This window comes from Drosophila bipectinata, chromosome XL (assembly GCF_030179905.1).
Source record: "Drosophila bipectinata strain 14024-0381.07 chromosome XL, DbipHiC1v2, whole genome shotgun sequence".
NCBI classification, from domain to species: domain Eukaryota; kingdom Metazoa; phylum Arthropoda; class Insecta; order Diptera; family Drosophilidae; genus Drosophila; species Drosophila bipectinata.
In genome coordinates, this window is record NC_091734.1 from 12715068 (window position 1) to 12738922 (window position 23855).

General features: G+C 43.0%; 7 protein-coding genes and 1 long non-coding RNA gene across 14 annotated transcripts in view; 3 read left to right on the plus strand and 5 right to left on the minus strand.

Moving 5' to 3' along the window:
* Nucleotides 1-2555: 2555 nt before the first annotated feature.
* On the plus strand, nucleotides 2556-3516 carry LOC108130940 (uncharacterized). Its single transcript, XM_017249627.3, has 2 exons — nucleotides 2556-2827; nucleotides 2895-3516. Exons 1-2 carry the CDS (start codon nucleotides 2714-2716, stop codon nucleotides 3231-3233), a joined length of 453 nt encoding a protein of 150 aa, XP_017105116.1. The 5' UTR covers nucleotides 2556-2713; the 3' UTR covers nucleotides 3234-3516.
* Nucleotides 3255-4046, minus strand: Grx5 (Glutaredoxin 5). The gene is made up of 2 exons (XM_017249626.3): nucleotides 3618-4046; nucleotides 3255-3555 (listed from the first exon to the last, which is right to left on the minus strand). Exons 1-2 carry the CDS (start codon nucleotides 3934-3936, stop codon nucleotides 3356-3358), a joined length of 519 nt encoding a protein of 172 aa, XP_017105115.1. The 5' UTR covers nucleotides 3937-4046; the 3' UTR covers nucleotides 3255-3355.
* Nucleotides 4047-4143: 97 nt separating this feature from the next.
* LOC108130938 (BLOC-1-related complex subunit 8 homolog) lies at nucleotides 4144-4902 on the minus strand. The gene is made up of 2 exons (XM_017249625.3): nucleotides 4610-4902; nucleotides 4144-4541 (listed from the first exon to the last, which is right to left on the minus strand). Exons 1-2 carry the CDS (start codon nucleotides 4825-4827, stop codon nucleotides 4208-4210), a joined length of 552 nt encoding a protein of 183 aa, XP_017105114.1. The 5' UTR covers nucleotides 4828-4902; the 3' UTR covers nucleotides 4144-4207.
* Nucleotides 4903-4976: 74 nt separating this feature from the next.
* Flo2 (flotillin-2) overlaps nucleotides 4977-23855 on the plus strand; it is a 124865-nt gene continuing 105986 nt past the window's right edge. For 3 of the 5 annotated variants that reach the window (XM_043210073.2, XM_043210076.2, XM_043210077.2), the window contains exons 1-2: nucleotides 4987-5066; nucleotides 6494-6631. In XM_043210073.2, the coding sequence (XP_043066008.1) occupies nucleotides 6583-6631 (49 nt within the window). In that variant the 5' untranslated portion in view covers nucleotides 4987-5066; nucleotides 6494-6582. Of the gene's footprint in view, nucleotides 5165-6493; nucleotides 6632-23855 lie in introns of all 5 variants that reach the window. The other 2 variants (XM_043210075.2, XM_043210074.2) reach the window with 2 other exon arrangements.
* Nucleotides 8593-9613, plus strand: LOC138926328 (uncharacterized). 3 transcript variants are annotated; one of them, XR_011442802.1, is made up of 3 exons: nucleotides 8762-8803; nucleotides 8875-9110; nucleotides 9309-9613. It is a non-coding gene; the product is annotated as an uncharacterized lncRNA (long non-coding RNA). The 3 variants fall into 3 exon arrangements; XR_011442799.1 differs by having other exon boundaries at nucleotides 8769-8803; nucleotides 8860-9110; XR_011442797.1 differs by having other exon boundaries at nucleotides 8593-9110.
* On the minus strand, nucleotides 10390-12382 carry LOC108130930 (glucose dehydrogenase [FAD, quinone]-like). Its single transcript, XM_070280007.1, has 2 exons — nucleotides 12212-12382; nucleotides 10390-12148 (listed from the first exon to the last, which is right to left on the minus strand). The coding sequence occupies exons 1-2, from the start codon at nucleotides 12357-12359 to the stop codon at nucleotides 10422-10424; spliced, it is 1875 nt and encodes a 624-aa protein (XP_070136108.1). The 5' UTR covers nucleotides 12360-12382; the 3' UTR covers nucleotides 10390-10421.
* On the minus strand, nucleotides 12541-15090 carry LOC108130941 (glucose dehydrogenase [FAD, quinone]). The gene is made up of 2 exons (XM_017249628.3): nucleotides 14678-15090; nucleotides 12541-14618 (listed from the first exon to the last, which is right to left on the minus strand). Exons 1-2 carry the CDS (start codon nucleotides 14829-14831, stop codon nucleotides 12895-12897), a joined length of 1878 nt encoding a protein of 625 aa, XP_017105117.2. The 5' UTR covers nucleotides 14832-15090; the 3' UTR covers nucleotides 12541-12894.
* Nucleotides 18574-21712, minus strand: LOC108130932 (glucose dehydrogenase [FAD, quinone]). Its single transcript, XM_017249620.3, has 2 exons — nucleotides 21437-21712; nucleotides 18574-20560 (listed from the first exon to the last, which is right to left on the minus strand). The coding sequence occupies exons 1-2, from the start codon at nucleotides 21618-21620 to the stop codon at nucleotides 18846-18848; spliced, it is 1899 nt and encodes a 632-aa protein (XP_017105109.2). The 5' UTR covers nucleotides 21621-21712; the 3' UTR covers nucleotides 18574-18845.

Genomic DNA, 23855 nt, shown 5'->3' on the forward strand with positions numbered 1-23855 from the left:
ATCGGTTCCCTGGTTTTTGGACCGATTGGTTTTGCACTGGGTTGTTACGCCGCCTATGAAGTGTTTGGTATCACCTCAATAGATCAATGGAAACAAAAGCAAAGCTACGACGAGCAAATAAAGATTATTGAGCATTTCTTTAAGGACATAACGCAAAAGATTGAGAAAGCCACCGAAATAGTGAAAGATATGGAGAGTAACCTGGAGGAGGACAAAACCAATCTTCAACAGCTCCGAGGACATATTGGAGGTGCCGATTTGGTACGTTTTCCCCCAAAAACTCATACTTTTCAATGCTGTAATTGTATATTTTTCTTTATTTTAGAAAAAAACGGTATTGTTGTCTGACATGGTTGTTCTGCGAAAAACATTTATTGAGGACATCAATAAACTACAGGATAGCTGCACCAAGTACGTGAACTGGCACGGATACGATGCTCCCTTTTATCAGAAGAACAGTTCCAGATCTCGTCGTGCAGCCTCCACTTTCTGCGAAAGCCAACGAGCAACTGCAAAACAAATGTTAGCCGAATCAGGGTCTTCGAACTCCACACAATCTGAGGAATTGGGTCTCATCATTGACCAAATGGATTGTGGTGGCTTTATTCCTCCATATTCCGTGGAGCACCATGGATTCCAAAAGTGGCGTGCATAGGGATGATATTTTCGAAAAACCCCTTTAATTGCAATGTCATTCAGTGCTATATGTTGCAATGTATCAAAAATACGATGAATAAAGTTCAAACAAGTCGACTATAGTCCGACTATATCTTACAGCTGCCATATAACTGAACGATTGATGCAGAATGATGGAGAATCAATATAGAAATCGTTTAAGGTACTCCGCTTGAGAATTGGATCAGAATTGGGGAAGATATAGACATCGCCGTGGGCCATATGGGGGAAATCTGCATTTTCAAGGGGTCCCATCAGGAAAAATGGACAAAAAATCCAAAAAATATTTTGTGTTAGGATTTTGATGCAGAATGATGGAGAATCGATATAGAAATCGTTTAAGGTACTCCGCTTGAGAATCGGATCAGAATTCGTATATATGAGATACGAATGTATAACAAAGGCATTTTGTAAGGGATATTATGAGGATATTTTTATAAAGATATAATTGATACACAATATTACATAGCTTCTATTGATAGAGCTTGTCCTTTATAGGCATTATGGATATATTTTCTAGATATTACGAAAGTAATCGTACTTTACGAAGATTTACTTTAAATATAATTTTTCTTCTTAAAAAGCGTCTTTTTATTTTTAAAATATTGCATAGGTAGTCTTCTAAAAATATTATTTGTGTAATCTTATAAAGTAATATCTTTATAGAATATATAAATCTATCGATGTCTATATCTTCTATTTACATATATATTTATATATTTATTTATATAAAATATTTTTGTATAAAAGTTTTCAGACGGTTATCTTTAAGAGATATTACCGTCCATAATATTAGCATGTTAAAAATATAATAATCATATAATTTATTCTTTTAGAAGAACTACGAAGATAATATTTTAGAGATATTACGATTAAACTGAATTATTAGATACTATAGATAGAGTTTTTTATTACTAGGTCATACAAATAAATACAATTTTGAACTATTTCTTAAGTTATATTCTTCTAAAAGTATTATGTATAAACAATATTAGATTCTGGTAATAGAGGTTTACTTGTATTCATAGATCTATAAGGAAGATACCCCTTTAGAGACCAATATTACATTCCATTGATGCAGATGTTCTTTACAAGATATTACAGAGCTATGCTTTTAGATATTTTATTGCAAAGGTACTCTTCTAACGATATTACGAAGATATGCTTCTTAAAATACTACGAATATATTAATTTTTATACCCTTGCAGAGGGTACTATAATTTTGTCCAAAAGTGTGTAACGCAGTGAAGGAGACATCTTCGACCCTATAAAGTATATATATTCTTGATCAGGATCACCTCCTGAGTTGATATGAGCATGTCCGTCTGTCCGTCAGTTTTAAAGCTATCGTCTTGAAACTTTGCACACACCCTTCTTTCCTTTGCACGCAGTATATAAGTCGGAACGGACGGGATCGGCTGACTATATCCTATAGCTGCCATATAACTGATTGATCGGAAATGGTATAACTTTGGTGATTTTTGAGTTAGAGAGTTAATATTTGACATGAGAGCTATTTTTAGCAATATAATACGACATGCCAAATTTTATAAGGATCGGCCGACTATATCTTACAGCTGCCATATAACTGATTGATCGGAAATGGTATTTGGTTGACTTTTTTTTAATTTTTGTATTTTAATAAATTGGTTATATTATAATATTCTCTTAGTTATCGGAAAATGATACCCGATTTTTGCGATATATATCCGGTTTTAACTGAAAGGGTTTATCAAGTAAGTTTTAGTTAATTTAATGTTCACATGAATCTTGGAACTAATTCCTTTATGATATTAAATTCATAAATTTTTGTTTTATTCGATCGTTACCGACGTTTCTTTTTTAATATAGTAAATAAAAATATTGCCGCACAAGGGTTAAAGTTAAGCTTCCTTCAAATAACTGTTAATTTCCCATTTCTGATAAAAATATATTAAAAATGGGCTTTTGGCAGTTACGCGAAGAATTATGAACAATTGCTTGTATTTTTGGATTTAAAAAGATAAAACATAATAAACAAAAATAATTATTTAGTTTAATGATTCTGGATAAGGCCAGCATGGAAAATATGGATCAGTTTTCTAAAATAAGCTCACAGCATGAAAATTTGTTTACACAAATCGACAATCTTAACGATATTAGGGTTCAAAATGTAAGAATAAACCAGTTATATATATACAATATCCATATAATACTAAAAATTACAATACCCCATCCAGGAAGATCAGAAGAAACAATATTCACCACCAAAGCATGATCAGCACGAGCCCCTTGAGGTCCCAGAGGATTTAGAAGAGGTTCCCCCAAGTCAAGCCGTTGACCTTGAAGCCTCCCAGAAGTCGGTTCGTTCCCTCAACAGGAATACACCGCCCATGCCCTCCGAGGACCGAATGCGACACTCCATTGCCGATAGTCTGATGGAGATTCTGGCAAACATGACAAACCCTTTGTGCCAACGACAGTGTTTCGAGCTCTTACAGGTCAAAGATCCGCTACAGGCACGCTGTCGGATCCTCGCAGAACTGCAAAAGATCGACGAGAGCCGGTCGAACCCCTAAAAAAGTGTGCCTTTTCATCAGTTTGGTTTTCGTTAAGAGTTAAACATTTAATAATAAAAACGTTGCGTGGCTAACACATAGAAGTATTTAGGTCTTTGATCTTTTGGTGCTCTGCTAGGACACTATTTGGCCTCCTCCTTAGACCCCGCCGCCTGTTTGGATTCCTCCGCCTTCAGCAGCTCAGATACGATGCCTACTTTCTTGAGTTCCTCGATAAGATCGCCGCTTTGGTGCATTTGGAGTAAAATGTCGCAACCGCCAACGAATTCGCCATCAATGAATACCTGGGGAATGGTTGGCCAGTCTGTGTACTCCTTAACGCCTTTAAGAATATAAAGATTGTGTCAAACATAGTTACTTCTTATATGATGATGAAATTCGTACCTTGACGGAGCGCCTCGTTTTGGAGAACATCGTGGGCATCGTACTGAACGCCGTGCATGCGGAGGATCTGAACCACAGCGTTGCTGAAGCCGCATCTTGGCTGCTGGGGATTGCCCTTCATGAAGATGACCACCTTGTTGGTGCGGACCAGCTTGTCCAGCGTTGCCTTGTCCACGGCAGCCGGCGGAGCAGCCGCATCTGCGGAATAAAACCGCAACGCCGACAATGGCATAGATGCAGTGGCTCCTGCTGCCGGCCGCAAATGGTTAGCGGCTCCTGCGTAGCTCTGACGCAACAGGCTCTGGCAAATTCGGTTCATTTTCTCGAGGGCCGCTGGATTTCCTTACACTTATCTAATTTAAAGCGAGCGACGAGAGAGGAGACGCCGTGTCAGGTGGAAGATATCGATAGTTTGGTGATGACACGAACAGTATATGACGGTAATTTCTATGGTTGCTTTGTATTTTTAAATTATGGGTTTTATTCTCATGCAAAATCTGTCCAATGCAAAGAAGAAAATAAGATCTTACCCCTGTACTATAATAACATTTTATTCTATGTATATACATTAATATAATTTTAAAGGCTAACTAGTGGAGTGTGGTATAGGATCTTTGGAGCTCTCCAGGGTTGCTGGTTTGAGTTGTTGGAGCCTCTGAACGTCCTGTTGCCGCCGTAGGACCAATGATATTTTCCATCCGTTGACTAGTTTCCCTCATGACTCCACCAAAATCGGGCAATTCTGGTAGATCCAGGGCGAGGTGGGCAGAGAAACGCTTATAGACCGATGATTTCGTGCTTTCCTTTTTAATCTTTTTGCGGTTTTCCTCATATCGTAGTTGCTGTTTCAGGAATATTGAAGCCTTAATCATTTCTTGTATGTTATCGAATACGCTTTCTGATTTCTCGATGGTGCGCAGAGCTCTATGAAAAGGGGTTTCAAAGAAATGATGATTTTGGACTGTTTGGAAGCTATTCAAGTGGACACATACTGTATTCCGTATTCCATGTCGTAGCAGTGTCCCTGCAGCTTGTTTTGCAGCTGGAATACCTCATCGCGCTTCTCGAAAATCGCTGGTGACACCTTGCGTACATGCTCCTGGACGCGGAAAAACGCCAGCGACGGGTCATTGGCGAATATGTGTATGTTCTCCGATATCTTTTCCGAGGTTTTCTTTGTTTTAAAGACCAGTTCTCCGCCGCGGGACATTGTGATTGCGCCTCGTCTCTATTTGTTTACATCAAGAATACTTACACACAAATGTAACCAGTAGTGATGGTACAATGAGACCTATCGATGGTGGAATTAGCAATCGATATATCCTGAGGTAGACTGTCGTGCAGCTCTAGATTTTACTACCACCGCTAATATTTACTTGTGAGTTTGGTTGTGGTGCGCTAAATTGCGGAATTCGTTTACGTTTTACGTTAAACACATTTGGTTTAAAAGTTTGTGAATTAAGAAATCGGCAAAAAAAAACCAATTAGACGCGCTCGTCCAAGTTTCTTATTTGTTTTTTTTTTGTCAAATTTTTCTTGTTGTGGGTGTGAGTGAAAATCAATTAGAAAAGAATAGAATCGGCTACAGCCTGTGGATGCTGTTGAGAATCTGTGCGGCGCGGGTTTCGCCCACAGCCATTTTGTTGTTGTTTCTGCGACGCCGGTTGCTTAGTGTAAATGACTAATAAACTGATAAACAAATGCATGCCAAACTGGATGCATTCGTATACCTGATCCCCCCCCAAATCAAGTACAGCAACAACAAAGCAGCGGCAATAACAAAACTTTGTTTACCTCCAGTTTCTCCGGTTGAGCAACCCCAATCAGATTCCCAACCAGAATCCCAACTAAGGGTTATTTTCGAGTGTGTACTTCAGTGTGTGTGTGTGTGTGTGTGTGTGTGCTGCCTTGGGTAGAATCTGTTTCTAAGTTGTGTAGAATCTGGTTTCGCTCAGTGTTCTAAATGAAAAGAAAAGTGATGAGCTCATTGATAAGGCTCTCTTCCTCTCTCCTTCATCTCCCATCGGTCGCTCCCTTACGCACACACACACACATACACACACACGGACATGCTTACGTCATGCGACGCCACCCAGCGCCACCCCTTTTGCGAACCCCCATCAATGTACTTCCCAAAGTTGTATTCTATTTTTGAAATTCGCTTTATTTGAACCTTGATAAAGGCCAGAATAAAAGCCCGAGTACAACTAATAAAAATCACATTATCAAGTGGATGGATGGCTGGCCATAAAAATGTGGCCGCTCTCAGAATTAAGTTCTGAAATCTGAATAAATTCCTCTCCGATCGGGTCCATAATTGAATAGTACATATATGACGAACAAGTGTCCGATATTGTTGCTTTTGTTGTTGGAGACGTTGGAGACGCCGCCCGTGGCGAGAGCTTTCAATAAATGCGATATAAAACAAAAACAAAACATGGAGAACTAGGAACAACAACAAGAACAATGAAAATAAACAAAAAAAACACCAGCAAAGCAAGACAACAACAATAGGGCGCGCGTGCTCGATTCTAATCTCGAACAAAAAATTTGTAGCATACTCGCGGGCTGCGTTGGAAAATTGAGGGCACAGCCATTAAAAGCTATCTGTGTGTTTGTGCACAGAGAGAAAATATCCGATAAACAAAATAAATAAATAAATTATAATTCTTAAATGATATTTGAGAATATTTTTAGGAAATTAAAGTTAAATTTAAGGATTTTTATTAAAAAAAAAATATATATATATTTTTAAAATTAATCCTTAATTTATACCTTAAAATTCTCAAATGTTTTTTAAAAATAAATTTAAAATAAAATATTTTATTTTTGTCTATGTGGGTGTCTTTGTGTGTGTGTTGGTTTTTCCGTGGCAGAACTTTTCCAGCGAAGCTTTCGATTAAGGAGGAAATACCGTTATTATAAAGTCGACGAAGAAGAGGAAGAGCTAAGGACAACCTCGACCATGGGCAATATACACACAACGGGTCCCAATGAGGCGTTAATCGTTTCAGGTAAGTTACTTCCCCATCCTGTAATATTAACCCCCCACATGCTCCTCAGGTATGTGTAGGCCTTAACCCCTTAACCGTTAGTACTGTTGCGTCTGTCGCCTGTTGACTGGTTTTGAAATGGTGCAATTAGGAAACCGCATGTTGACAGGACATTGCGAAATACAGACAGGGTTGCGAATGGCACATGACTTGCCCCTTTGATCCTGGCGACTGTGGCCACTGAGAAAAATCACATTTCAAAAGATAATTCCTTAACAGAATGACGATAATGACTCCAGGGTCTTAATAGAAGTCGTTCAGGTACCGTTCTGTAGGGTTTTTTTAAAAATATGTTTATAATAATATTTAACATCATTAATTTTAAGAGATAATCCCCTTTTAGATCTCCAGAATCCGGAAATGGAACTAAGCTTAAGGCCTTATATACAGACTCTTTAAATATATAGCTCCAGACTCTTCCAGACTCATTCAAGTAGAGATATATTTAATATTATAAATCTTATGGAATAAACCTTTTTTTTAGATTCTATAATCCGAAACTGGAATAAAACTCTGGGCCTTATATAGCTCCAGATTCTTTATACATATAAGTCGTTTTATTAAAAATCTGTGGTGTTCTTTTAATAAAATATATATATTATTATGTTATATATTTCAAATTTAATAGAATTAACCTTTTTTAGATCCCAGAATCTAAACTATAGCTACAGACTCTTTATATAAGTCTTTTAAATACAGTTCTATAGGTTCTGAAGGGTTTTGATGAAATATATAGTATGATATAATGATGATATATGATATAACAGTATATATAGTATGATATAACATATAATGATGTATAATATCATTAATTTTAAAAGATAATCCCCTTTTAAATCCCCAGAAACCCAAAGTGGAACTAATCTCAAGGCTCCAGAGGCTGGTATAGATCCAAAATCTTTGCATGAGTCGTTTAAATACAGTTCTATAGGTTCTATAGGGACTTTGTTATAATATATAGAATATAATATATAACATTATTAATTTTAAGAGAAAATCTCCTTTTAGATCCCTAGAAACTGAAAGTGGAACTAAGGTACAAGGCCTCCAGACTCATTATATAAGTCATTATATATAGGTTCTATAGGGACTTCGATATTATATATTGATATTATAGTACTTTTGAACTGAAAGGTTGTAAAACATGTTTTAACTTATTAAAACATGTTAAATTAAATTAAAAAAAAAAATAAAAATTGATTGACATTTGCATTTAAATTAGCAAGATATTTAATGGAAAAGCACAAATAAAAATACATTTATTTGCCAGAAATAAATTCTGAACCTTTTCTGAAGTTTTTTTTTTGCAATTAAATTTTTAACAAAAGAAATGCTTAAAAAAATGTATAAATATTATAGGTATTATTCATCTTATCTTTATAAAGCTTTGATAATATGATAATATTTTCCAAGAACTATATTATTTTCTGTGCAAAACAGCTATTGTGTTTTTTGTTTTTTTTTTTTTGTTGTTGCCCCAAAGGCGGAAAACTTCCGGCGGCGTCGGCGTCGGAACAGAAAACTCCCCCATGTCCTACGAGTCCTGATGATGCATATTGAATTTTTTGATAAATACATACACGTATTAGGCCGGGAATGCGGAAGCCAAGGACAGTGATAACCACTTGTATGCAACCACCCCGCTGCCACCCGCCACCCGCCACCAGCGTCCTAATCCGAAACAGCATCCTCCTCCACAGCATGTCCTGATGCGGCAAACCACCCCCTGAGGTTGTTTTGTTGTGTTTTGGTTTTGGTTTTGAGCTGCGTGTTGGCAACGTTTTCAACCCCCGTTCGACCGTGTGGGTTAATGCACTCTTGGCCAACCCCTAGAGGACACCCAGACCCTAGCTATAGCTATAGCCCTAGCCTACCCCCCTTTTTGGGGAAAGAAAGCCCCCCCCCCCAATCGCAAGTACGTTGCGACTCGTTAAGGTAATTCCATTTAATTAACTTGCCAAGTCAAACAACTCTTTACCCTTTTCTTGGTTCGGCAATTGAATAATGCAATTATAGGCGTATCAATGGATTTGTTGCCCCCAGGGGTTTCGTAACTCCATGGAGTTTCAAGCATTCTGATCATGCAGATTTGGTTGGAGATTTACCAGCTTTTGACTCCCAGAGGAAGACGAGGTAATTGCAAGTCCAAAAGTACTCCTTTCTTTCAGATTTCAAGTCATTATTATCAGTTCGAACCACTACAGAGAACCATGAACCATGACTATGAGACTAGGGGACTAACCAGAAGATAAGTAAGCTATACTAATACTACCTAATCCGAGACCAATCTCAAGTTAAAAGTCAAGAACCAACGGGTGGTGGAAACAGACACTATTCTAAGAATCTCTTCAAAGCAAGCTCTTCAATTTTAAGCCATAAAATGACTTCTCCTGAACTTATAAAAATTAATATTTATGATTTTAATAATACAAGTATAAAGGTTAGTAAAGTAAGAAAGTAAGAAAGTAATATCCTTGTCTAGTAAGTGCTGTCTATACTTAAATTTAAAAAAGAAAATAAAACTTTGAAGAAAGTATTAGTCTTTGTTAAGTGAGTGTCTATATCCATGTTGTAGATTGATTAATTCCTAATTGAAAACTTCCAGTTTAATATGCCAATTTTTGTCCCTTTTTTTAAGAATGAAGAAATAAGAACTGAAATAAGTAAAAGTCCTGCTGGAAGTTTGACTTGAGCAAAGGTTCTATACGATCTCCATTGTCATGGTCATGATGTCAACATTTTGAATGAAAATCGAAGTCCATTAACAGAAAATATGTGCCGATTTATTGCAAGAAATGGTACTGTTTTTAAACAAATATTAAAAACAATTTAATGGAAAATTTAGCCCTGAATTAGGTACAAAATGGTGAAGAAAGGATTTTTTGGTCATTGAGGTTTTTCAATAAAAATCCGTTCTAAAATAAAAGTCAAATTTAATAAATGCACGTTATAAGTTATTTATTCTGCGGGTTGATGAAGCTGGATGGTCTATGATAGACCGTTTTAAGGTATGACTTAAGACTTAATCAATGACTTAATGTAATGAACAGAGAGGGCCCCCCGAATTAGACATTGCGGAGTTAAAGGTCTCTTAAGATAGGTATTATTTCTAATAACAGATCAGGGCGGGGTTATGGCACATCTAGTTTTACAAGCATCTGAAATCTCTTTTTACAATAAACTTAAGGTATAAAATAAACGTTAAATATTAAAAAAAAGGCCTGCGAAAATATCTAGCTTAGAATTCGAGTTATTAACTCATGCCATATATATTAAGTACTAAAACTAGTTCTACGATAGGTACTAAGTTCCTGGTATCCATAACCAAATTCGAAATGGAATAACAACAAATTTGTTCTCGATAATGCATATGTATATACATTTAAGGGCCACCAAGCCACAACTCTAGTTTAAAAGTAAGTTCGAACCAAGCTGGGAAGTGTTACCTATAGACCAGACCATACCATTTCTAATAAACTGAGATTAAACACAAAATAGGACCCTACAGAAAAACCCCTTGCTGTGGTTTAGGACCTGTTTCTATTTCTAGTAATGCTCCCTTCACAATCAATGATGAATCACAGTTTAGATAAAGTGGCCTAATACCTTTCGAATATAAAGTCCTAAAGTAATGTAGTCCTAGTTCGAATACTAGAGTACTGGGAGTACTACCTAGAGTTCTACAAGTAGAGTACTTTCCCTGATTCGGAGATAAACTCTTAAAGTGTTGAGGTGCTTTTATTGACGATCGTTACTGACCCCACTCGGACCGTATCATATCCGCCGCCTTTTCGGCAATCATGTAGGCCACGGCGTTGGTGTGGGCGGCTGGGATCACGGGGATTATACTGGCGTCCACCACCCGGAGTCGCCTCAGGCCATGCACTTTGAGGCGATGGTCCACCACGGCATGGGGATCGCTCTGGGGCCCCATGCGGCAGGTGGACGTCTGGTGGTAGATGGTGAACGAGAGAGTCCTGATGGAACAGCGCCAGTAGTCGTCGGAGGCGAACGCGAAGCCCTCACAGCCCGGCACCGTCTTGTTGAGGAGCTTCGTGCCGATCTTCTGCAGGGCCGGCATCTCGCTTATCCTCAGCGCCGCCTTGATCCCGTCCAGGACTACCTCCACGTCGGCGTCCTCCATGTAGTACTGTGGGTCGAGCTGGGGCGCGCTGAAGGGACTCTGATCCTTTAGCCACAAGCGACCCACCGACTTGGGGTGGAACAGCATCACCAGCAGCGTGAAGTGATCCTGCTCGGCTTCTGCCAGGTCCTTGAAGAGCTTCTCGTAGATCTCGTCTCGGAAGTTGGCGGCCATCTTGAGGCTAGTGCCCTCGTCGCTGGCCAGGCTTCCGGGGGCCATCATGAACTCGATGTCGGGCCAGTCCGGCGGCAGCTGCGATCGGTTGGACTTGAGGAAGGCCAGTGCCTCCACCCCGCCGATCGAGCTCAGCCGGGTGTCGGCCTTCGCGTCGTAGAAGAAGGACAACAAGTCGGTGGTGGTGACCCGCGAGATGTAGTTCGTCTGCCGGCTGGTGTTGGTCACGAAGGTGGGTCCAAAGTGGCTGATATGGTCGTACATCCGCCGGCCCACGGGCAGCGCTTGTACGAGGGGTATCCCCAGGGCCTTGAGGTCCTCCTCAGGACCGATCCCGGCGAGTATCAAGATCTGGGGCGAGCCGAAGACCCCGGCGGACAGGATAACCTCCTTGCGGGCCTTGAAAGTGTAGCTCTGGTTCCGGTAGTCGAACTCCACTCCGTAGGCGGACTTGGAGGCCTCGTCGACCAGCAGACGGGTCACCCTGGAGAAGGTGAAGATGTGCAGGTTGGGGCGCAGATCCCTCTGGGGTTGGAGGTAGGCGGAGTAGGCCGAGTGCCTCCTGCCGTTCAGAGTGGTGGCCTGGACGTAGGAGACCCCGATCTGGGACTCCCCGTTGTAGTCCGTGAGGGGCAGGCCCGATTCCACGGCGGCCTCCACGAAGGCGTCCACCAGCTTGGTGCGGAAGCGGACGTACTCCACGCTCAACGGGCCACTGTGGTTGTGGTAGGGGGAGTGCTCCAGTCCCTTCAGGTGGGCGTTCTCGCTGCGCAGGAAATAGGGCAGCACCTCTCGGTAGCTCCAGCCCGGGTTCCCAGCAGCCGCCCAGCCGTCAAAGTCCCGCCGATTGCCGCGGTTGTAGATCATGGTGTTGATGGAGCTGGAGCCCCCGAGGACCTTGCCGCGCGGAAGGGCGCACTGCCGGTTGATCATCCCCAGGCAGGACACGTTCTGGGGCACCGACTTGAAGCCCCAGTTGGAGGGAGTCAGCTGGGTGTAGCTGGAGAGCAGCGGTGTGAGGTGGCCCACGTTCTCCACCCCGCCGGCCTCGATCAGGGCCACGGTCCAGCGGGGGTTCTCGGAGAGGCGGGAGGCCAGAGTGCAGCCAGAGGTGCCACCCCCAACCACGATGAAGTCGTAGTTGGTGGGGTTGTGGGGTTCTTTTGGAAAGAAGTCATGGCGCTTGAATATCAGACCTTAAAAAGACAACCAGAGAGACCCACCTCGACCCAGTGCAGGTTCCTTGACATCCAAGATGCCTTCCATTTGGATGAGCTGCTCCAGGAGGTAGGGATCGGCCTCCCCTCGGCTGCCGTCAGCCAACAAAAGCCCAAGGAAGAGCAACTGTAGCGCCCTCATCGAACCTATCATGGAGGGGTAGAACTACTTTCGAGCTATGGTTCTCTGGTGCCTTGGACATTAACCACCGTGGCTGCAACGAATCGCCGGGGAGAGTAGAAACCTGCATCCGAAAGCTAATGAGACCGGAACATCCATAAGTGCAAAGTTAATTATAAATAAAGTAAAGCGAGTTCGAAAAACCCGGTAACTGTGTGATTGAACTGATATATCAAATGGGCCGACCGGTTATCGGAAAGCGCATTAATTTTGGATAACGCCAATGAAGTAATACCCGCCGAGATAAGTGGAAGGCTGCGATACATAACTCATCTAATAAATGCTTAAAGGCTGCCTGAAGGTGACGCAGATCCAGTTACAGAACTGGAAAGCTCCCTCAGTTGGGGAGCTACGAGAGACCCGGTTTGGATCTGATACCCCGCCCATTAGCAGTCTCCCAGTGTGGATTCTTACGGGTTTAGTTTACTTTTTGGTGGAGATATCGTTTAGGGTTATCGTAGGTTATAGCTGGGGGCTTATAGCTTCTATTCCATTAGTGTCCGGTGGCTCAGATCCATTCCCGCCGAATCATGTCCGCGGCCTTCTCGCCGATCATGAAGGCCGGCGCATTGGTGTGGGCCGTGGGCGGCACTGGGATGATGCTGGTGTCCACCACCCGGAGCCGCCTCACCCCGTGCACCTTGAGCTCGGGATCCACCACGGTGGTGGGATCGGATGCGGGTCCCATGCGGCAGGTGGCCACCTGGTGGTGCAGGGTGTAGGACAGGGTCCTGATGGAGCACCGCCAGTAGTCGTCGGAGCCGAACTCCAGCTTCTCGCAGCCTGGGACGGGGCTCCTGAGCAGCCTGGCGCCGATCCTCTGCATGGCCGGCATCTCGAGGATCCGCAGGCTGGCCTTAATGCCGTCTAGCAGGAACTCGACGTCCTCCTCGTCCTTGAAGTACTTGGGGTCGATGACGGGCCAGCGCAGGGGGTTGCGATCCCGCAGCCACAGACGGCCCACGGACTTGGGGTGGAACTGCATCACCAGGAGGGTGAAGTGGTCCCTCTGCTGCTGGGCCAGGGGCCGGTACAGCTTGTCGTAGACCTCGTCCTTGAAGTTGGCGCCCAGCTTGAGGCCCGTGCCCTCGTCGCTGGCCAGGCTGCCGGAGACCATGATGAGCTCCACGTCCGGCCAGTCCCGCGGCAGCTTCGAGCGCTCCAGGTTGAGGAAGGCCAGCGCCTCCACGCCGCCGATGGAGCTCATGCGGGTGGCCGGGTTCCCGGCCAGGAGGTAGGACACCACCTCCGCGGGAGTGACCCGTGAGGTGAAGGTCGTCTCGCCGGTGGTGTTGGTGACGATGGTGGGTCCGAAGTGGCACATATGGTCGAACATCCGCCGGCCCACGGGCAGGGTCTGGACGATCGGCACCTCGATGGCCTTCAGGTTGTCCTCCGGCCCGATCCCCGAGAGCATCAGGATCTGGGGCGAGTTGAATGCGCCGGCCGAGAGGATCACCTCCTTGCGGGCCTTGAAAATGTAGGACTTGTTCTTGAGGAGGAACTCCACGCCGTAGGCGGACTTGGTGGGCGCGTCGATGAGCACGCGGGTGACCCTGGCGAAGGTGAAGATGTGCAGGTTGGGGCGCAGGTCCCGGATGGGCTTTATATAGGCGGAGTACGCCGAGTGCCTCCTGCCGTTCAGAGTTGTGGCTTGGACATAGGAGACCCCGTTCTGGGACTCGCCATTGTAGTCCGTGAGGGGCAGACCCGCCTCCACGGAGGCGCCCACGAAGGCGTCCACCAGCTTGGTGCGGAACCGGACGTACTCCACGCTCAACGGGCCACTGTGGTTGTGGTAGGGAGAGTGCTCCAAGCCCTGCAGCTGGGCGTTCTCGCTGCGCAGGAAGTAGGGCAGCACCTCCTCGTAGCTCCAGCCCTTGGCGCCGGCCGCCGCCCACCCGTCGTAGTCCCTCCGGTTACCGCGGTTGTAGATCATGTAGTTGATGGAGCTGGTGCCGCCGAGGACCTTGCCACGCGGCAGGGCGCACTCGTTGTTGTTCATGCCCCGGCAGGAGAACTTCTGGGGCACCGACTTGTAGCCCCAGTTGGAGGAGGTCTCCTGCAGGTAGCCGGCCAGGACGGGCGTGTGGTGGGCTATGTTCTCCACGCCCCCCGCCTCGATCAGGGCCACGGTCCAGTCGGGGTTCTCCGAGAGGCGGGCGGCGACGGCGCACCCCGCCGCCCCAGATCCGACCACAATGAAGTCGTAGGCCTTCTGGTCGTGGGGAACTGAAAGGGAAGGCGCTTTAGTTATTTTGCCATGAAGCTGGGGAGGAGCTTGAACCGACCACTGGGGCGCACGGCCTGATCCAGAAGGTTGACGAAGCCGACCTGGTTGAGTTGCTGGAGCAGGAGTCGGTTGGGATCAGCCCGCGTTCCTCCGAGGACGGAGAGCAGCAGCATCAACGACGGCAGAAGGGGCGACTGCGTTCTGGACGCCATTTGGTGGGCAAATGAACTGCCCTCGAATGGTGGGAGTTGCTTTTAAGCCATGGCTCTTGGCGGCTCCTGGCCCGGCTGGACTGGCCGGCTCAGTGGAGTGACTCAGGTGCCGTCAGCCGGCGCACGCAAACAGTTGCACAAACACAAACACACCTGTCCCAGTGAGCCGCCAGACTGGGCCGAGAACCACCCGCCAGCCCCACCCACCGGTGCGTTAGGCGGTGCGTCTGTCATACAAACCACATACCCTGGAAAAGGTCTGAAATGGGAGTGTTGTGGTTTGGCAACAGAGGGTCAACCAGAGATCCAGTGGTAAAGGTTCTATTGGGGTTATCAATATTTGAAATTATTTTAGAGATAAAAGTATGGAAGCCCCAAGGAGACTACTAAGGAACTAAAAGCTTTCAAAAAGAACCTCATTCTTAAATACGAAACCATAAGGAACCAACTTCATGAATGAAATGAAGCTTAAAACCGAAAATAAAACTAAATCTGCAGCTCCCAGGAAGAAATAAACTTCAAACCATAAACCAACAATAAAAAAAGAAGCCCGAAAAGTCAGCAAACCGTCCAAAGTAATCAAACGAGTCATTTAAACAAAGCAAAATGGCCCAAACTAAATTAAGAAAAGACCCACAAAAAGCTAACGGCCAGTAGATAAGAACAAAAACTAAAAAAATAAATAAAATATAAAAACAAACAAACCAGAAACTAAAACCCGTTTAGAACTCTTGATGAAAACCATCAGCAATTAGCAGTAAACTTTAATCTTGAGATTTCTATTAATTTTTGGGTTACCATCCAGTTTGCTCTACTTTTTGGCTAATACAGGGCAAGATACAATATCTCATCGACAAATGAAGTGAAACAGTGTTGTCTAACAAGTTCATTGTTAACCCTTAAACGGGGACTAGGGCTTCATTTCGCCTCCTCTAATAAAATGGTATAATTTTCCTCATAATTGTTCTTCACTTGTTTCTACAGTTTAGTTATTAACCCTTTTAGTGGTGATGATCTGAATCATACTCTTAAAACTGTTATGTTTCCTAGTTCGCTATAAAATTGTCAAAATTTATGTTGATGCTATTCAGTTATTAATTTTATATAGAATATAAAATGTGCCTATTTTCCCAAAAATATGCCTCAAAATATCCTTTCGACTATATATAACTTCGAAATGGTTGAAGGTCCTACTTTTTCAAGAATATAAAAATAATTATAAAAAGTGCGTGGCTCATAAAATCTTATTTTAAAAAGTGGTGTATATTATATTTATGTTTAGACTATAATTCTTTTGGGCTAACCTCGTTAGAATTCAAGTAAGTCTGCAAATATTTTATATATTTATTTATATTTTTATTTATATATATATATATTTTTTATATAAATATATTTTTAAATATATTTTTTTTTTATAAATTTGGTTAGGGTGTATTTCTGGCAATACTATTATAATCTATGGTGCATTCAAGCCAGGATTTGTCTTATAATTCTTTTTGTTAATATTTTTAAATTCTTCAAACAAGCTTTTTACAAAATTAAAAAAAAACCTTCATTGTCTTACACACATTAAAGGTTAAATAAAGGTTAAGCCTTACAAGGCTTCACAACACTGTTAGGACATTAAGAGACTCAAAATGTAACAAAATGTCAACGAAGAGATCACCTTATCGTCATTGTATCTTATAGATACTGATACAGGGTATCTCACTCTTTCAAATACCCATAACCATAAGCTTTGGGCAATTGTGAAGGGAGAATGACAAGATTCTCACATTTTAAGTGCCGGGATGCCATTTGTGCGAGTTCGTTTAACTTTTGGAAGCGTGCTCGCCGATCCACTGGATTGTAATATAACAACAAACCCTTTCCACTTGACGAAAATAATAAAAAATGCACCCATTTTTTAGTCATATGTATAGGTATGTGTGAATGTGTGTGCCACATACACTCCCCCTTACCCGGAGCTCTATTAATTTTTGTTTTTTTTGGCTGGCCAGCCAGTAGCGAGACATTGAACTTGATGCGTGCAAACCCGTTTGCAATGCCTCGTTTGCTCCGCTCTGGACTTTGATTTGGATTTGTATTCGGCCATAGCCTTTTGGTTGGGGCTTTGGTGCAAATTTATTAAGCTAGGTCATGACGTGGACTGGCCCTGTCTAGTGCCAACACCACTGCCAAGACTACGCCTTTCTGGGCCAAAAAATAGATTAGCTTTCTAGGTTTTGGGTTCTAAAGAAATAAAATTAGATTCTGAAATTCAATAAATTCGGTGCTTTTTTTATTGGGGGCATTTATTTAAAGAAATTAAAGAAATTGGCACATTCATAAGAACATTCATTATCTAGGTCTTATCTTGGTTTTGAGCTAGAAATAAATAAATGAAAATGCCCAAACCATGATGACTTTTTGCTTAACAAAAAAATGCGCTTGAACGAAAAAATTGAAAGGTAATTCCACAAATATATACATATCTTTATTTATTTATCTACTAATAGATCATTTTATTATTTGTAGAACCGGCATTTTTCGAAAAATACATGCTTTTTAACAAATAGACAGTCTAAATAAAAGAAATAGAATAAAAGATTACGTTATATGTTTCGTATTAAGATGTAATCGATGTCTATTTCTTAATACAGGTAGTATCAATAATATTTGTTCGGAAACAGAATCAAATTATTATCAGAATTGATATTTTTTGGGCAAATAGATCAAGTTTCTTGCTTTTGGGTTTTGAATAAAATATGATTTAAAAGAGCGTTTTTTTTTTGGGATATTAAAGATAACTTTATAAAAGCGTGCCTTTACAAAGAATACATGTTCTTTGATAAAAATATATTGAAAACCATCAAGACGATATAATAATCTGGGTTCTATTTATACTTGATAAAAATATTTAGAACACCCAATATAAGGGTTTCATTCTCTGGGTTCTATCTCGGTTTTGCTTTCTTAAGAAGTACAAGAAAATTGAGAATTATTATACCCGGTACTCGTAGAGTGAATGTATGTAACATAGAGAAGGAATCATCTTCGACCTTATAGAGGTCGAATATATATAGAATATATGTTCTTGATCAGCATCCGTCCATTCGTCTGTCTTTCAGTTTGTCCGTATGAGCGCTGTAATGTCAGATTCTCAGATAACCTCAGAGCTATAGACTTATAGAGATATAGAGCTGGAGGAGCGCCCTCTTATTCAAAAGAAATTAAAGAAGAGCACATAGAAGAACATACAAGAAAGCAAAAAATAAAGAAAGTAAAATAAATATATGTTCTAGTCCCTTTCTAGTCCCTAATAGATCAAGTTTTGGGACATGTGTAGGAATGATTTTAGAATAAGTTGCTTTTAAAGCATATGTTCAAAATATTGAAAAAAAAGTCATATTAGGTTATATATTTTTAATTACGCGAGATTAGGTCTTTCCAGGTCAACAGAAAGAGTAACTTACGTTTATTAGAAATAAATTGGAATCCGGGTATCTAATCTAAAAAATCTCTTTCTAAAAGTAATCAGAGACCAACGAAAGCACATTTTATTTGTTAAATAAGATAGAGATAGAGATAGAGCCTTCGCCCTATAAGATAGAGCCTATTATAGCCTAAGGTTATATTTTATTTTTTTTCGAGAGTACAAGTCTATTAAAAGAAAAAAAAAAAAACAGACACTATCAATAGTATCATTTTGAGAATGCTGTTTGAAGAGCTGGCTAGGCAGGCACAATTATAGAAACCCCAATTAAGAGCAGTAGGTGTTAGTCTTTATTACATGGTAGTTTCTATTAGTCTATTAGTTATATTAATTTAAAAAAAGGAAAAAAAAAAGTATTGTTTCTATAAACTAGTTCCATATTTTCGTCGATAGCTTCATTTCATATGCAGTTGTTTCCCCCAACGATTCCTCACTTTCGACTTTCATCTCTCACTCCGGCTTGTCTTTATTGACCCGTTTACATAAAGATTAGTTTCTTGTTTGGCTTTCCGAGCTTCGAAACCAAAACAAGGCCGACCTCAGCTCCAGTCGCTCCGCACCAGGTCCGCCGCCTTCTCGCCGATCATGAAGGCCGCCGCATTGGTGTGGGCGGTGGGCGGCAGGGGGATGATGCTGGTGTCCACCACCCGGAGGCGCCGCATGCCGTGCACCTTCAGCCGGTGGTCCACCACGGTGGTGGGATCGGACTCGGGCCCCATGCGGCAGGTGGCCACCTGGTGGTGCAGGGTGTAGGACAGCGTCCTGATGGAGCACCGCCAGTAGTCGTCGGAGGCGAACTGGAAGGACTCACAGCCCGGCACGGGCTTGTCTAGCAGGCGCGTTCCAATGGCCTGCATGGCCGGCATCTGGGTGATCCGGATGGCCTCCTTGATGCCCTCCAGCAGCTGCTCCACGTCGCCGGCAGCCGAGAAGTACTTGGGGTCGATCCGCGGCCACTCCAGGGGGTTCCGGTTGTGCAGCCACAGGCGGCCCACGGAGGCGGGCTTGAAGTGCATGATGAGGAAGCTGAAGTGGTCCTGCTGCCGGTCGGCCAGGTCCTTGTACATCCTGTTGTAGATCTCGGGCTTGAAGTTGGCGCCCTTGGCGAGGGCAGTGCCCTCGTCACTGGCCAGGCTGCCGGCTACCTGGATGAGCTCGATGTCCGGCTGGGTGGCCGGGCTCTGGGCCGAGGGCACCTTGATGAAGGTGAGCGTCTCCACGCCCCCAATGCTGGACATGATGGTGTCCGCCCGGCCCAGCAGGAACTCCTTGACGACCGGCGGGCCTAGCTGGGCGGCGAAAAGGCTCTCCCCGGTGGTGTTGGTCACGAAGGTGGGTCCAAAGTGGCACATATGGTCGTAGAGGCGTCGCCCCACCGGCAGGGCCTTCACTACGGGCACCCCGATGGCCTTCAGGTTGTCCTCCGGCCCGATCCCCGACAACATCAGGAGCTGTGGGGAGTTGAAGGCTCCTGCTGAGAGGATCACTTCCTTGCGGGCCTTCACCTGGTACCGCCGGCCCTGGTGGGTGAGCTCCACGCCGTAGGCGGACTTGGTGGCGCCGTCTATGAGGATGCGGGTGACCCGGGCCAGGGTGAGGATGTGGAGGTTGCGGCGGCGCTGGCGGATGGGCTCAATGAACGCCCGGAAGGCGCTGTGCCGCCGCCCCTTCTGGGTGGTGGCCTGGACGTAGGACACGCCCAGCTGGGACTCGCCGTTGTAGTCGGTCTTGGAGTGGCCCGCCTCCTGGGCGGCGCGCAGGTAGGAGTGGGCCAGCCGGCTGCGGTGGCGCACGTCCTCCACGCTAAGCGGCCCGCTGTGGTTGTGGTAGGGGGAGTGCTCCAGCCCCTGCAGCTGGGCCCGCTCGCTCCTCAGGAAGTAGGGCAGCACCTCCTCGTAGCTCCATCCGGGATTCCCGAAGGCCGACCAGCCGTCAAAGTCCCGTCGGTTGCCACGGTTGTAGATCATGTAGTTGATGGAGCTGGTGCCGCCGAGGACCTTGCCCCGGGGCAGGGCGCACTGGTTCTGGGGCATGCCCCGGCAGGCGTGGCGCTGCGGCTGGGACAGGTAGCCCCAGTTGGAGGCGGTGGCCTGCAGGTGGGCGGCCAGCACGGGCACCTGGTGCACGAGGTTCTCCACGCCGCCGGCCTCGATCAGAAAGACGCTCCACTGGGGGTTCTCGGAGAGGCGGGCGGCCAGGGTGCAGCCCGCAGCTCCGGCTCCCACCACGATGAAGTCGTAGTGCGATTGGGGCACTAAAAAGAAAAGTCTTAGTTTTAAAATCAAATAGTAATTAATTGAAAAGAAAATGGAAAACTTAAAGCCTCTGTATGGCTTTCACAAAGCTTACCAAAGTCTGTTTATGAATGAATCGAATTAGTGGGGTAGTGATAAGAAAATAAAGCCTAATGATATATTGTCTTCGCTATTTTGCATATGAATCACGGATGTAAACTTTTTAATCTGTGTTTCTTAATAATATAATACAAATAGCTCAAAAGTCTATAATAGTTCTGATAAAAACTTATGATATTGATATTGAAACCTTATAAACATGGTTCTTAAATATACATACAGTCATGAATTAGGGATCTCTAGTCCTTCTTTCTAATATATTTACTTTCTGAAGTTCTTATATCTTTAAACTTTTACAAAAATATAGTCAAATATTTAAAGAAACCCTAATTTCTTGAAATTAAAATGCAATTGTTAGCCTTTATAACTATGGTTCTCAAAGATATAGTTAGATATTAGATGGTACTTTACAAATCGTCTCTAAAATATGCAGTGAAGTACCAAGGTAATAAAAATAATGATACATTTAAAGAAGCAGGTGTTGGGGCCAACAAGGTAGAACCCCGACTTAAGGACCTCTTCTTAAAAACTCACAAAGAACTATGACTTTAAAACTTAGTATAGTTTAAACTCTTAAACCTTATAAATATGTTTTCTTTTTTGTCATTTTAATTTTATCACGAAACTTTAAGATCTAAAACCAACACAGGCATGTTTCTAACATATACAGTATAGTATTTCAGGATCTCTAATATCTTAAAAAAAAAACTGTTGTTCTCAAACCTCATAAATCTAGAACTCTAGATCCAATATCTTTCACAAAAACTAAAACTCACCATCGCTATAAAGCGGCACATTGATGATATTTCCCAATCCCAAGCGCCTGAGATCATCCAGTTCGGGATTTTGGTTGCCATTCCGATTGCGATTCTGATTCTTCTGGTTCCTCTGGCAGCTGGCCAGGATCACCAGTACCAGGAGCTGGGTGAGGAGCAGGAACAGAGACAGCGGCTTCTCCATGGCTGCTGTGATCGGTAACTGAACTCTGCGGCCACTTGGAAGCAGGTGAAATGGTAGCTCGGCTCAGCATCGCACAGTGGTTGAGATAGGCAGAATATCTGACAAAAAGGTGTAATAAAATTAATCAAATAAAAGTTAAAGTCTTCAAAGTCTCAAGCCTTCTTAAAAAAGTGAATCATTTTGATGGCTAATACTTATTTTATTAGAGTATTATTGGATATCAGGAATAGAATTATTTTAGTAAGATGTGTGATAATCTGTCCTGAGTTCTTTAATATTTAATTATTATTTCAGAAATATTTTGTTAAAATATCTATTCTTGCTCCACGGTGGCTATCTTAGAGCTCCGGTTTGGATCTCCTCGACTGATCTTTCTCCACTGTCCCGCTCTACCTTTCTCCAGCTTTTGGCAGCTTCTGCAGCTTCTCTTGTCTGGTGTCTCTTTCTGGTGTCTTCCTCAAGCCGTCTCTCTCTTGTCCAGGTCCATAGGGCCAACAAGAAACGGGCCAAGAGTGCCGCTGCCCCTCAGTCGTGCTTTAGAATTTTTATTGCCACTCGCTAATTTTTGGTTTCTGCTTGAGAAACAGCGATGCTGTCTTCTTTAGCCCCCTCTCTTTCGCCCTGCCCATCACCCGTCTCTCTCTCTTCACTTGGCTTTGCATCTCCAGCCCGGTTCAATGGCACTTCTCCGGCCAACTTGTTCTGCCCCGACCGGGCTTGTACTTGACTTCCCATGCCTCATGCCCGTCGTCCATTATTAGGGAATCTTTGAAGGGAATCTTTGCAGAGACTCACCACAAACCCGGGGCTCTTAGGGGTTAATGCGGGTGGTCCAAGCCACCCCTATACACCCCCCCCATTCTGGTGAAAACAAAACCAAAGCGGATTAAACGAAAAAACAAAATTAATAAAAAATGTAACCCTTTTCCACTGCAACCCCAGACAGCCGGCATATGGATGCAGTTCCTCCCCCCAAAGTAAAGGAGGCGTAGGATGGATGAGCCGAGGGTGATCCCTGCCACGCAATCCTATGGCCTCCATGGCTACCGCACCAGGAGAGTGGGTCGTGTTCTGGTCATGGAAATTGCATTCAAAATTTGTTCTCTTGTCCGCCGTTTTCCGTGGCTTTGTCATCCGAGTACGCCCCGTCGATTCATGAATATTTCATTTCGCGTTAATGAAAAGTCTGGCGTAACCACAGTAACAATTTTTCCATTTTTTGAAGCGAAAGGGAAGGTTATGGTAAGAGATTTGAGAAGATGAGCCTTAGATGAGATAAAAGATAAAAAAATAATATATTTTGGTAAAAGATTTCAATGTATGATGGATGGAGTTTTATGGGGAATGAGAATAAAAACCTTTTAAGACATAATTCTTAAGAATCGGGAATCATCTTCATGAGGAATTTAAGGGGCTAGCCAAGAAACCCAATGCTCCTGGAGGTCTGGACCCTTTTGAACCCACAATGGAAAAGCAAAGATTGGAAAATACTACTTTTTGTCATCGCATGATGGGATGCACATGCTTTTTAGCTTAAAATTTTTGGAATATGTTGTAAAATGAATCTTTTATTTAGTTTTGGAAATATTTCAAAATTCTGTACCATCAATACTAATGTCAAATTGTGTGGAGATTTATTAGTTCTCAATTATTCAAAATTGTGTTATTTTTTACCCTTGTAGCCTTATAATTTTGGCAATATTTGCAATTAAAAATAAATAAAGGCTATAGGCGAGTTTCCCCAACTATCTTATACACGGTACTCATGTTTTTCTTCTTTTAATAAACTCTTTTTTTTTAACTCCAAAAATCAGATATAGTTAGCCGATCCTTATGAGAATATCATATTAAAACCCATTTATTACAATAAAAATCTAAGAAAATGTCGCAAGCTTCTATCTTGATGATGATCCTGATCAAGAATGTATATACTTATAGGGTAAGAGACTTCTTATTAACGTTGCACACTTTTGACGAAAATTATAAAAAGGGTATAAAAAAATAAGTATAGTAACAAAATAAATAAAAAAGGCATTTTATAAAAGGCTTAAAGCACAGTTCCATGAAACCACAGGAGGTACTATAGTTCGTCATTTGAATAGAAATAATGAAGAGAAATAATAATCATAAAAATAAATAAAATAAAAGCTTTTAAACAAAATGAAACCTTAAGAGCTCATCCGCCGATGTCTTTATTGTATCGGAATCATCAAGAGACCCACTTTTATACAAACT